This window comes from Perna viridis, chromosome 8 (assembly GCF_037379345.1).
Source record: "Perna viridis isolate PV_CMFRI_1.1 ecotype Kerala chromosome 8, ASM3737934v1, whole genome shotgun sequence".
Classification (NCBI taxonomy): domain Eukaryota; kingdom Metazoa; phylum Mollusca; class Bivalvia; order Mytilida; family Mytilidae; genus Perna; species Perna viridis.
In genome coordinates, this window is record NC_142452.1 from 47,466,765 (window position 1) to 47,481,936 (window position 15,172).

A 15,172-nucleotide genomic window follows, 5' to 3' on the forward strand; every position below is an offset into this window, starting at 1 on the left:
ATGGTACGTAAATTTCACTGTCAACATTCAGTGTTTGTTGAATACTTAGACAATGAACCTTCTTAAATTAATTAATTTCCTTTTATGAATATGCACGATGAAATAAAACAAATTCCTGGAAAGTATTTTTCATGTCAAATTATTTGATTCTATGAAGAAAACAACAATAATTATTTCATCAAAAAGCGACACGTATTTGAAATTGTGTACTTTCTAAAAATATTTTGCCCATAGGGTTTGTAAGTCCAATCAATTATTCTATTGATTCCACCAAAAAACCATCAATGATTTAAAAGACGAAAATGGATATCGACCATACAAAAATACAAGGAAAATTTAATATAGATAGATAAGAATTAATTATCCAATAAAATTTGAAAACAAATCGAATTATTATTTTTTTTTTTGGTAAAAATATTACTTTATCAGTATTATATAGATAGTGGTGAATGTAACCTATGTAGTTATTTCCAATAATGTACATCTGAATTTGGAGGCTCATTCTTGGATAGACATTTACAAAAATGTCAGTATTGAAAAACTAGTAGTTTTTTTAAATGCAATTTGATATCGGTGTAATTTCTCGATGTATTTTATGTGTATGCACCATATAGAAATGCTATTTCGAAGTATCTCAAATAGTCTTCATATAAAGTACAGATCGGTGTCAGAAGAAGTCAATTATAATGGTGGCGACATTTATCGTCATTAACTACTCTTACGTGTCTCGCAACATCTTGCCGATTTTTGCATTATTAAAATACATTCAACAGGTTATTCAGATACTAAGTCTATTTATTTCCGCATTTATTTGTGAAAATATGTATTCTCTTTTTGAAAGTTTGTTGATATTCACTGAAGTAAATATAATCGTGCACTTAGACTGCTGTCCTAACGACGCAGCCTAAGCACTTTGAACTGGTTGCATCAAGAGTGTACTCCGAATGGTTTGACCCCATGCAGGTCCAGGTTTCAAAGGAATATGCCCGCAGCGGCGCTTAGGTTGTCGTAAAAGGCGACTAAATAGTGCTCAGAAGCTTGGTTGGGGCCATAGAGAAAATGGGTTGTGTGCCTCAGGTGGCTGAATGGGGTCACCCTGGCATACTACATGCTGGGATCGCCAGGCCATAATACGGAAAACCTGACCGCAAACCATAGTGGTACAATGTATTGGGAAAGATTCCACATTCCTTGCATGTTAAAGAACCCTGCTGTGGTATTCATTAGGAGTAGGAACCTTTGCGGTCCGCCACAGGAGGCTATATTGCCTGACCCTACCCACACCTCTCTATTTCCAGTGGCAACTGCAATTCGTAAACTATTTAATCATTGTATCCCATTCCTTTTTTCATTTCATTATCATATAATGTTCATTTTATCATCTACAAATGTATTTCATATTCATTGCCTGGATATAGCTGAAATATTGCTGTTCGGGCGTTAAACACCAACAATCAATCAATCGAGTGTATTGGTTGTATTCTAGAATTAAAAGTTACATATATCTCCACTTACCTCACTATGACATGAAGATGTACCTAATTGGCAATGCAAAATTGAAATCTTTATCACCCTTGGTGTTACATGGCATATTAATAACCGTCAATTAGTTTTAGCTTTTAAAAATGCAATCTACATGCATCGAACAAGTAAGTCAATGCGTTCAAACGCAAAGTTATACCAATGCCCTCATTAATTACACAGAACTCTTGATTGAAATTCTAATACTCATTTGAAGTTGTCAATCATTTTATGCAAGTAGAACTATCAATACCTGTATATTGTGATATTTGAAAGAGTAATCAAGGGAACCAAGGTTATAGCGGTAATCAAAAGTATGTAATCCAGGGACAAAGACCAGACATGGAAAACACACACACACAACAAAGAACATAAAGTAACTAAAATCATACTTACAAAGTAACAAAAGTAAATGAGCAACTCGGACTCCTCTAAAAACTGGGAGCATGGACCAGGTGCATCGGTAGGGTAAGCGTCCTCTGCTTTTCTAGAAACACCCGCAGAGTTACTCACAAAAAGTCAAGTGCGGGTGGACAAACGAGGAAAGGAAAACTATGACCCGTTGAATAAATCAGTTTTCATGGTGCCGATGGATACACCATAACGATCCACGAGTTCATGATGACGACCATAAAACTTCTGTAGTGATGACTTCAATCTTGTAGCAATATAACCCTGTTCCAGAAGTCTATTTGTTAGTGTTCTAGCGCTATACAAAAATTCTGCGTAGTTTCGGCATAACGTATGAGTTGTGAAATGAACACTCCATACGCAGGATTTATAATAAATTTAATGAATTTATAATAAAACTAATATGGTGATGTGATTTGAATAAGACGATTCGTTATTTGCCCCTCTCGTTGTTTCTGGTCTATCATCTCTTTGTTCATTCTTGTTCTTTTGCTTTTATCTGATTACTGTCATTCTATTTTGATATATGTATTTGTGTGCCCGGCTTTTTTTCATCTTGAAGGTAATGTTTGCCGGTTTTTTGTTCCATGACTTTAAAACCAATATTATCAATTGCGCAGTTGATAAAATGGGAACGAATCAATATCATGTTATCTGATGGATTTAAATAATGTCCGAGAAATTCGGAATGCCTGTCTGTTTCGGTAAATGAGAGAAAAAACAACCGTCTGTCGCATCATCGATGCAAAACGTATGATAACCTTGGTTCCCTTGATTACTCTTACATATGATACTCATATAATTATCATATGATTCTCGTGTTATTTTTTCCTTGGAACAAATGATTAAAATATGGTACATAATTTACATATGATACTCATTTTATTAGCATATTATTCTCATATGCTAGCATTTCCTTGGAAACATATTAAAACATGTATTTGTAAACTCATATGATAATGAATGATAATCATGCCATACTCATATGATAATCAATGATAATAATTTCATACTCATATGTAAACTGAAACATCATTATCATATAATACTCAATTCATGTGAAAATCGTATTTTAGAAATCATATGATTCTTATGTCTGGCTCTGTATAGTACGTGAAACGAATGTTTATGCTTAATTATAATGTCATTTAGAACTTCTTTGATATTTTGTACATGTATCTGGCTGAACTATGTTCTGTCTTTTATTTCCTCTTAATTTATCAGTAAAATATTTGCATGTTCAAATGCTAGAAAAAATGCTCTGACTGTACAGTTAAAATCGTCCAATACTGTGACACTTGCTTACAAAAAGACAAAGCGTATATCAAAGACTGTTATATAAGGAAAGACAGCTCACGTTCTCTAAACCAAATTAGTTCAAACTATATCCTAAAATAGCTATTAATTACAACAGAAAAATGTTATATTTGTTAAAGGTGATTGTGACAATATAGAATCAAGGAATAGTTTTAAATGTCGCTTACTTTGTTTTTTGTTTTGATGTGTAATATGACTATGTATTTGACTTCTAAGGAAATGTCACGTTTTCTATTAGTGTTGATAATTAATGAAAGTTAAGTGTTGTCCCTTTTAACAAAGTAAGACACCTGTACATATGTTTTCACCACAAACGTTCTAATTATTTACCAGCTAATCTTAAGACCATATTGATAATTAGTTGGCTTGTTATTGATAGACTGTATAGCAGTTCGTGTGTGCAACTGGTATGGCGATTGGGGGAAATATATGTGTAGATATCTTGCAATGTATAAACCATCGGTCTGTGGCATTTTTTTCGACAGATTCAGTGATATTTGTACTGTTAAGAAGTAATAGGCATATTTAGATATTCAGATATTTAGATTCAGATATTGAGATATTCAATAGGTTAATATTTAAGTAGCACTCCAGCTAAGAATCATGCAAATGCGATTCATGGGTAAAAAGCCTACATATCTTTATTTTTGATATTTTGTTTGAATTGCCATTGTAAAGAGAGACTAACATTTAGTTTTTCATACAACTCGTTTTCTTAGGAGATAACAATTATATAGAATGCATTGTAGATTTCAAAATTAAGGGAGATAACTTTGTAAATGACACTTAAATACAATAGAATCTATTGGATTTTCAATGTTGATTCTCTCCTAAGAGCAGGCAGATTTGAATGAATGATTACACATTTCATAGTACAGACCCATAAAACAAATTCATTTCAAAAATAAAAATATGTAGCCTTCTTTGGTGTGTATCACAATTTGCCGATTTTGCATGATTCTTACAAAGATTACTACTTAAGCAAATGTCGCGACAGATTTACAACTACATTCTATTAGATCTAGTCTTTATTATCATCATACAAACACATTGACGCGGTGTCTTGAAAGATAGTGGTACATTATTTACTTATCAAGTGTTCATTTTAATTATTTTTCATCCCATTTATGTACAACCCATTCCACTAGCAGTATCATCATTTCACATCTGAGTTTGTTCATGTTAGTTGATATCTTAACATGCACTAGTGAGTCAACGGATAACTTAAAGACATTTCGATACTTATGATTCGTCCTGTAAATGTGCTTGGTGAGACAAACGAATATGGCACTACATTTCAATGAATATCAATTTTAGTCATTTTAAGAGATTTCATTTCGGGGGGGGGAGGGGGGAGGGGTTATATGCCCAGAATGCTTGATTAAACCTCGTGTAAAATGTTACACTTCACGAAACAATCATCGTGAACATTGTGCACAAAGTGTCTAGAAACCATTTACTCCCTTGTTATAGTCATGATAAAGTAATTTTTTTCTATTAAAATTAGGCCTGTATTTTAACCTTTTGAAACTGTATAATGTAGCAAGTGGGGTTATAACTCTATCAAGCTTTGAAATTTACTCAAGACGCTGCAGCCAGTCAGGCCTCCCATAAATTTCAAGAATCTTGTGAAGTCGGAAAAAAGTTAATGGTTTGAAGCGGTGTTATCCGATTGCCAAACGACGTTTAATTTGAATAATGTTCTAGAATTTTAATAGGCCTATTTGCAGTAAGTGAGGAAACGAACGACCGTTGTTGCATGGAGCTTGAAACTTCTTTTAAGATTAATCATGGGAACCAAGGTTCTAGCGGTAATCAAAAGAATGTAATCCAGGGACAAAGACCGGACATGGAAAACAGACATACACAACAAAGAACATAAAGTAACTAAAATCATACATAAAAAGTAACAAAAGCAAATGAGCAACTCGGACTCTACTAAAAACTGGGAGCATGGACTAGGTGCACCGGTAGGGTAAGCATGAGGGAGAGAGGAAACGAACGACCGTTGTTGCATGGAGCATGAAATTCTTTTAATAAAGGTTTCGATGTATTTGTAATCAGTAGTACCAGCATTAAAATAACAATTTATTAACAGAAAAGGATTTTCTTCTCATATAAACATAATATAATCAGGAAATGAATGATGCATACAAAACTATAAACAGAAAATATCAAATAAGTACATGTACATTAGTGTAGAAAAAAAGACTAGAAAACGTTTGTTTATTACAATAAAATGTACCAATGAATTTGTTTATTTTTGTTTTTGTTTTTGTTTTTGTTTTTTTTTTGTTTCTTTTTTTAATTATAGCTTGAAAATCTAATGGCAGGGTTTTTGTCCCTTTTGATATTTTTCATTTGTTGTTTTGTTTACATGAAAACAAACGACCATTTAACTTAGGATTAGGACAAATTAACTACAATATGTGTTTTTCTGTATAAAACATTTATTTTATGTATTCAATGTAAATATGAATATCTCCGTTCTTTGTTTTATCATTGACGACCTTAATGAAAGTTAAATGGTCGTTCTTTACAAAAAATACAATCGTAAAAAATACTGATAATAAATAAGAGACTTTGTAGTTCAGTAAAATCACTTCACACGCGTTTAACGACTAACAACACATTCACAACAGCTTACACACATGGTCCCTATTATTGTTTAGATGGAACTATTTCTATCACTGTAATAATGTCATTTTTATCTTGGGCTTTGGATTGTTTTTGGACATCATAGCTTGATTGAGGATTTGTTTCTAAAACATTTTGTTGAGCCATTGCGACACTACCCGCCTCGACCAATGGCATTTTATCTTTTTGCATAAAACCACCAGCGTTTGAAAGGGCTTTTAATTTTTCGTCATCGTCTTCGTTGTTTATATCTTTATTAAGAACGGAAGCGAGTATGTTTTCGCCATTGTTTTTCTTCTCAATTATTTGCTCAATGACGTCGCTGATTTTGTTCTGGTCATCGCTTGATTTTACTTCACTGACTTCGTTTTTATAATCGCTTATTTTTTTCATTATCTCACCTATTTTTGTCTGATCATCGCTAGCTTTCTCTTGGGCGTCCTGCATTGTCTTTTGGCCATCAATGGTTTTTCCCATGCTATCACTCAGTTTTTCCTGATACTCATTCATATTTTGCTCTATCGTGTTCTGGTGCTCGCTGATTTTTTCTTTTATTTTGTTCTGTTGCTCAATTATTGATTCTTGTATTTTGTTTTGATGTTCACTGATTTTTTCAATTAATTTATTTTGCTGCTCGCTTATTTTTTCCATCACATCCCCAATTTTGACATTTTTGCGAATTTCTCCCACTCTGTCTTTTCTATTGTTATTTTCGTCAACTGTTTTGTCATCATCATATTTATCTTCGCCATTGTCTTCTTTGTGTTCATTGATGTTGACACTTTCATCGCTATTTTTGTCGTTTTCGAGTTTATTACTGCTGTTTTCGCTGACATCTCTGCTGCTGTCGTTGTCGCCATTGATGTCATTGCTATCGGAACTGGTGCTGTCAGTATCACTATTGCTATTTTCGCTATCAGTACTACCATTGTCGCTGTCATCATTGCTGTTGTCGCTATCAACACTACTATTGTCGCTGTCACCATGGCTGTTGTAGCTATCAGCACTACTATTGTCGCTGTCACCATGGCCATTGTCGCTATCAGCACTGCTATTGTCGCTGTCGCCATTGTTGTTGTCGTTATCAGCACTAATATTGTCGCTGTCACCATGGCTGTTGTCGCTATCAGCACTACTATTGTCGCTGTCACCACTGCTGTTGTCGCTACCAGCACTGCTATTGTCGCTGTCGCCATTGCTGTTATCACTATCAGCACTACTTTTGTCGCTGTCGCCATTGCTGTTGTCGCTATCAGCACTACTTTCGTCGCTGTCACCATTGCTATCGTCGGTACCATTACTATTATCATCATTATCATCGCTGCCGTTGCTGCTCTTATCATCACCATTGCTATCGTTGTCAATGTCAACATTACTGTTATTGCTTTCAGCATTGCTACTGTCGATGTCACCGTTGCTATTGTTTTCATCGCCATTGCTGTCATCGCTTCCATTGCTGCTATTGTCCTCACCATTTCTATCATCGCCACCATTGCTATCGTCGTTTGTGTTGCTGCTCTCATCATCCCCATTGCTGTTATCGCTTCCATTGCTGCTGGTATCGTCACCATTGCTGTCATCTGTCCCATTGCTACTGTCATCATCGCTATTCTTATCATCGCTTCCATCACTGTCTTTATCATAACTATTGCTATGATCGTCTCCGTTGCCACTGTTATCGTCACCATCGTTGTTGTCATCGTTACTATTGTTGTCATCAATACTATTGTTGTCATCATTACTATTGTTGTCATCATTAACATTATTTCCATTTTCGTTGCTATTGTCATCCAAACCGCTACTGCTTTTATCCTCGCTATTGCTATCATCATTGCCGTTGCTGTCGTCATCATCTTTGCCGTTGCTAATGTCATTTTCACCTTCACTACTATCATCTTTGCCGTTACTATTGTCAACTTCACTGTTGCCACCATCGTCATTGCCGTTGCTGCTGTCATCGTCACTATTGCTAATATCATTGCTTCCGTTGCTACTATCATCCTTGTCGTTGGTACTGTCATTATCACCGTTGCTGCTATCATCGTCGCCGTTGCTACTGTCATTGTCGCCATTGTTGCTGTTATTGTCAACATTGCTACTATCATCGCTTCCGTTGCTGCTATCATCATCGTCGTTGCTACTGTCGTTGTCACCGTTACTGCTGTCATCGTCGCCGTTGCTACTGTCATTGTTGCCATTGCTGCTGTCATCGTCACTATTGCTATTATCATCGCTTCCGTTGCTGCTATCATCCGTGCCGTTGGTACTGTCATTATCACCGTTGCTGCTATCATCGTCGCCGTTGCTACTGTCATTGTCGCCAATGCTGCTGTTATCGTCACCATTACTACTATCTTCGCCGTTGCTACTGTCGTTGTCACCGTTACTGCTATCATTGTCGCCGTTGCTACTATCATTGTTGCCATTGCTGCTGTCATCGTCACCATTGCTACTATCATCGTCACCATTGCTACTATCATCGCTTCCGTTGCTGCTATCATCATCGCCGCTGCTACTGTCATTGTCACCCTTGCTGCTATCATCGCCGCCGTTGCTACTGTCATTGTTGCCATGGCTGCTGTCATCGTCACTATTGCTACTATCATCGCTTCCGTTGCTGCTATCATCGCTTCCGTTGCTACTGTCATCATCACCATCACTGCTATCTTCGTCGTTGTAGCTACTGTCATTTTTGCCATTGCTGCTGTCATCGACACCATTGCTACTATCACCCTTTCCGTTGCTACTGTCATTGTTACCGTTACTGCTATCATCATTTCCATTGCTACTGTCATTGTGGCCGTTACTGCTATCATCATCTTTGTTGCTACTGTCATTGTCGTCGTTACTGCTATCATCATCTCCGTTGCTACTGTCATTGTCTCCACTGCTACTGTCATTGTTACCGTTGCTGCTATCTTCATCTCCGTTGCTACTATCGTTGTCGCCATTGCTACTGTCATCGTTACCGTTGCTACTGTCATCATAGCTATTGCTACTGTCATCGTCTTCACTACTACTATCATTGTTTATATTGCTACCGTCAACATTTCTGTTTCCAAAGTCGTCATTATTAATGCTATCTTCGTTGCTACTGCTGCTGTCACTACTGCTGCTTCTGCTTTCGTCGCTGTTACTATCAGAAGAAGATTTTTCATTGTTGCCAGTGCCAATGGTTTTAGAATTTCTTAACATAGTGCGGTGTTTTTCGATTAAAGCATTGACGTCAATGTCCTTCTCGTTGCTATTGTTTTCGTTTGCATCATTACCAGGACCCCAGAAGCTGTTTCTATATGCATAGCTATCATCAGAACTGTCGCTACTGCTAGAGCTTGTATCATCACTGTCACTATACTGATAGTCACCACTGGAACCGTATTCAAAGTTGCTTTCAAATCCGCTTCCACTTTCGTCACTGTTAAATGAGTTTGTTTTACCCCAAAACCATTTTCCAAATCGTGTCCCCCTGGTAACAAAATTTGGTTCTTGAGTGTTTTCCATATCCCAGGTCATTGACGGATTTGATTGCATTTCGACAGAGCCACCCATGATTCCATTAGTATCTTGAATGGGACTAACAAAATTATTTTGAGTATTTGACTGGTCCGTTGGTACTAAATTTTCAATGCCTGATGACATGAGAATTCCCGGTATGTAGGCGTTTCCTCCGTCAGTGCCAGTACTCGTAGAATGTACGCTTGAGGAAGACCAAGAGGAACCTGAAGTTTTGGATAATGAATTTGTTTCTTGTTTTGTTGCTGTTACAGCTTGTCGGCCTGTTTGGTATAATTCAATGTAAGGTTCCGATGCTCTTATTCCTGTCATGGAGGAGGATCTTTTATTGTCACCTGCTGCTATAGGGTCGGAATTGGTGTTTCCAGTTGTTGTGCCAGACGATTCAAGGATTTTATTTGTATTGGTTGAGGAAGCTGATTCAGCATATGCATCGATAAAAGCAGGTCCGTTGGAATCAGCACTGGATGATACAGCCTTTGCTGTTGCTACGGAAGAACTTGAAGATGAAGTTTTATCCCTCACATTGTTAACGGAATATGGGTCAGATTTTGTTGACGGGTTACTTGCCGGAGCAGATTCTGATGGCTTTGCTTCGGGTTCTGATACAACCCCAGACTCCGATAACCCTTTTAATGCTGCCGTCTCCGTAGGTTTTACATTTAGAACTGGACTTGTAGCTTTACTAGTTAGAGTTTGTTCATTCTTGCTCTTGAGTTGAGTTACTAAAGAGCTTTTGCCCGAAAGAATCGAATCTACTGGATCTAAATGGAAAGAAAAAAGTTTTTTATAGTTACATTTCTTGTGTAGAATCTTTTTTTATTCTTATTCTAATTTTCGAAATGCCCTGCACCTTTGAATATTACTTCATCAGTCTAACAAACATTTAATGGTTGTTACAGTTTTATTCAAGAGAATTGATATAGTCACCACCTAATTAAGTGTACAAAATTTTGTGTTTTCTTGAGTGTTGATATATTTTACCTTCCGGAATTAAATGATTCAGATGGAAGTACAAGCTTATATGTTGAACACTTTTTGTTTTAGTTTTATAACGTTTATACACTTCCTTGGATTATTTCCTTGTATAACTTGATGTCCCTATATTTTACGTCATCACGTTTGTCATAATGTCAAACCATCAGGCACATTCCAGTAACAAATTCAAAAGGGACATGACAAATGTTTTAAGATACATTACGAAAACCCAGTTGGTAAAATGATAGGAAATTTTCAAGTATATGTCAATCCCAATCTATTTATAAATATACACAAATATAAAGAATAATCAGTACTAAAAACATTTCGGATGTACAACTCAATATCTGTTATAAAGATAATTGGAAAGGTAATCCAATAGAAGTTGTATGCAATTAAACCTATATACCTCTGTCACATTACCACAATGTATCAATCCTGATATGCTAAGTACATGTAAACGGTGTATTCCTACCCATAACACCTTATTCAGTTCTAACGCCATGTCCAGGGGACAATAATGTTGTAGTACATAAATAGCATATCCTTGCTAACACTACTTCCATTAAACTATTACATGGTACATTTGATTAATCAGGAAATGTACAAATATCTTTGTATTTTTTATGTATTTATGTAAATGCGCTAATTAATAATTGGTCAAATTGAGAACAGACCGTCATACATGTACAAAAAAACCTGTTTTAGATTTTAACAGATGACATAAAAAGATAAAAGATTTAATACATGACATAGAAATATAGTTAATTTCTGAATTAATGCTACAACTGCGTAACATTATAAATTCAACACCTCAAAGATGGTCATGTAAATATTTGTTGGGCTAACAAAGCTTCTAAATAAAAGAAGTTTGTAATTTATAAAATGATACAGATTGAACGAGAAATTAAAACTTTGGTGTAGGTAAGGGTTGCCCAGTGTGAGGTTATATATACAACTATCTGAGCAAAAAGTAAATCAAATTAATGTTATTTGGACGTGGCATAAACTGATATTTGCTTTATGTAAATTTCTATAGTTTGACTTTTTTGTTAAATATGTGAATAAAATGATTTTTTATATATCTATACGTGAAATTACAGTTTATAAAAACTAGCAATTGACACATATTCTACGATACTTACAAGAAACAGAAACTTTCACAAGCACTATTAAAATCAACAAATTGGCTAGTCCCTTCATCTTGTTTAGGGATCCACTCCAACACTGTGTATAATTTCGAAATGTACACCTTGTTAACTTACTTCCAATTTTATATGGTCTTAATTATTTGATTGTCGATTATGCTAATTTTCCCGGCAAATTGAATCATGCGGTGCGTATTTATTTGCATATATCCTACTAACTTGATTATAAATTCATATGATCGACACTTGTCGTGCTTGTAGAATTACAAAAGCCCATTTATAAAGCAATTAGTTATTTTTTTCTTTTTATGACATAAATATCCACCTGACTATTAATAGAAAAAAGGAAAGATTAGTGTCATACATATTATGGGTAAATGCAGCCCTACAAATTAACAAGAATAACGTGCATTCATATTTCACATCTAAAGTTTCGTCATTTTGTTTTTGGCTTTGCTTTAAAAAAAAAACAAATAACTAAAAAATTATTAATGTAATTTCGCATAATGATAATAACTACTCCATAAATTAAATATCTGATCGTTAAATTACTAATTTATTTTTTATGGCAATGTTTTCAAAAATGTTAATAAATATGTTAATCCGTTTTTTTTTAAATTAAAATGCAGAGATGATGAGCCCATAAACAACATCAGTTATGACTAACTTTAAGTGCTTTTTGTCACTTACTTATAATATTATTGATAAGCTCAGTGTTATGAAAAAATGTTGACATGCTGCACTGTTATTGTACTAATTAACAACAATAGTTAATTTAAATGTCAATAATTATTAAAATAAATAAATATGAGTCCTTCAGAACAATGACCGCAAGGTAGTTTTTTTGTATCATTTCAATTTATGCAAATATTGTCCGAGGTATTTTATATTCACCTAATTATTACAAATGCAACTTACTGTAATGAACTACCTTTGTAAATAGTCTAATATTTCAACTGTATAATATGTTCATATGATAAACTACCTACAAAAGGCTAACAAACGTATGCTTACGTTCAAATTGTCTGCATAGCACTTAAAATATCTACGTTGATATATATTTTGTATAATTTGCATTCGAAACAAACGTATATAAATGACGCAATGAGGTAATATAATGAACATTTTTATTTTATGAACATCTTAGTAAAACTTAAACTATAAGATTGGTAAAATAACGATGTTTTGATTTACGTACCATTGCACTCTCTGTCTTTTTGTTTTTTTTAATTTGGCCCCATGAAATCACCGCCTCCATTGCCTAGTGAAAGCATGTTCAGCTCGAGTGCGGGGTGCGTAAAGTCGAGTCACACCAAAGATTTTTGGATTGGAAATCACCGTTTTACATAACTAGTCATATAACATAAATGGATAATGAAATAAATTGGCCCGGGTCCGGAGTAAAAAAATATGTCAGAGAGGGGTGACATGCCTACATTCGTGCTGTTGATTCTGTGAACCAGCACAAAAAAAATGTTCAGTCTTTTCTACAAGTATAAAACAGTTCGACTGATCAAATATTTCTGTCCTCGAACGCATTAAATATCTGCCATAGGGCTAAAACCATAATCAATCAATCAATCAATCAATCAATTAGAAGTGATCTTTTAGTTTAATATTAAATTTTCAGACTTGCAACAACTTCTATAAATGTAACACAAAGCGTTATGAATATGATAAATTAACATTTTAGATACGTACACTAAGATCATCGTTTATCAAACATTAAAGATATAGTTGACCAGATGTTACCCTATTTTTTGCGGGTTTTGTTGTTTTGTTTTGTCTTTGTTTTGTTTGTTTTTTGTTTTTTTGTTTTTTTTTGTATTTTGTATTTTGTATTTTTTTTTTTTTTTTGTTTGTTTGTTTGTTTGTTTTTTTGTTTTGGGGATGTCTTTTGTATTGTTTTTGTTAAAAAGGGAATAAAACTCAATTCTAAGTAGTGTAATAGCAACATTTAACGATTCATGTTTTTTTTTACAAATTTCAAATAGGAATAAAAAACCGGAATGCTCCTGTCCTTTTACAGTATTTTACAAGTTAAGCTCTTCTGGATCACTTTAATGTATAGTTTTTTATTTTCATTTCAAGTATTGTATTCAAACTTATGATAATTGTCTTAGAAGTAAATAAATCTATTCAAATTAATGCCAATGCGTCATTTTACACGGAATCGTAATTGTAGTTGTGATTTCAAGCAAAAATTTTAAAACACAAAAATACAAAATTGCCTCAGTAATTACTTCCTTCATTCACAGTACTTTTTAAGATTTCCTGTTAGTTGTATATAAACGGATGATAACACTTATTTGGTTTGTTAATCGTCAATTTACTTTACTTGAATGGACAGCTCGGACGGTGTTTCTGAAAAACCAGAAGGATTCTTAATATACCGGTGCACCTCCGATTTGCTCATTTACTTTTGTTGCTTTGTATGTATATTATTTGTTTATTCTATATTTTTTGTTGTGTGTGTCCGTTTCCCTGTCTGGTCTTTCTCCCTGGATTACATTTGTTTTACTTCCGCTAGAATTTTGGTTTCCTTGATTACTCTTTAATGCTAGACAACTTATCTGACAGTGATTTAATGTAATGAGAGAAAAAGGATAAGCAAAGTAATTGTTATGTATTTTTATGGTACGAATAAACAAACTGGTGTAATTATAAGGTCAGGATTGATTAAACTAAGATTGACGTCCTTTCTCAAAGTCGAATGTTGGGTTTGTTTTGATTAACTGCAACGATTAAATAGATATAAACTACATAGACAATATTTAAATTCATTGAATAAGGTTTTTGTGCAAGATTTGGTTGCACCTTTGTTAGGGAACTTTAAAAGCGTTTTCCCGAGCCATCCATTGTCGCTTTAAACAAAGCTTTTTACTATTTGACAAACATTTGATATGAATATTACATTGAAACAAAAACAAAAAAAATGCAGTAGGATAAAATTTATCCTGTGTAAACCGCATCATAGGATTTGCCTTTTTTCCATGGACAGCCTCTTAACGAAATAAATGAAAAAGGGTTATCAAAGTTATAATTCATTTTTAATTTAAAGGACTGGTATAATTTTAAGGTCGAATTCAGGATCGATCAAACTAAGAAAGCCAGGTCAAAAAAGAAACTCGGTCTTAAATCAAACGAAAATAATTACATTCATATTACGTATGCATTCAAATCACTTTATTCAAATTTACAATGCAAATGTAGGTACACTTTTTGATGCATTAAGTACAACAGATTTTGAAATGTGTAAGGATGTTAGGAACGAGATTGTGGTTTTAAAGAGCATTATTTATTATCTTGACCCATATATTATCTCTTCATACGCAGCACTTCTGGGTGTGTTTTTTTCTTCACTCTAAAATAAAAATCGGGTAATTATGATCAACGATATATCGAAGTGTGCCAGACGACGACCTTGATTTTTATGAAGATATAATTTTACATCCTCGTGGGTTAAAATCAAACCATGTTAATGTAATGATTGTTGAATTTAATTTTATTTCGATCTAGGTATTTGAATTTTATAAGGGATCAAAATACTTGCTTTCTGGATACTTCAATTGCTAAGGCAGACATAAGAGAATGAAGGTGAAAACAAAACTACCAAACTCATAATTATAAATTGGCGAGGGTAATAT

General features: G+C 34.2%; 1 protein-coding gene across 1 annotated transcript; it reads right to left on the reverse strand.

Moving 5' to 3' along the window:
- Positions 1-4,310: 4,310 nt before the first annotated feature.
- Positions 4,311-11,607, reverse strand: LOC148610780 (uncharacterized). Its single transcript, XM_088596139.1, has 2 exons — positions 11,523-11,607; positions 4,311-10,163 (listed from the first exon to the last, which is right to left on the reverse strand). Exons 1-2 carry the CDS (start codon positions 11,578-11,580, stop codon positions 5,911-5,913), a joined length of 4,311 nt encoding a protein of 1,436 aa, XP_088452265.1. The 5' UTR covers positions 11,581-11,607; the 3' UTR covers positions 4,311-5,910.
- Positions 11,608-15,172: the final 3,565 nt, after the last annotated feature.

Bases quoted from the DNA above. Each gene is read 5' to 3' on its own strand.
- LOC148610780 (XM_088596139.1), bottom strand. From the start codon at position 11,580: ATGAAGGGACTAGCCAATTTGTTGATTTTAATAGTGCTTGTGAAAGTT. The intron at 10,164-11,522 runs GTAAGTATCGTA...CTTTCCATTTAG, and splicing joins TGTGAAAGTTTCTGTTTCTT to ATCCAGTAGATTCGATTCTT.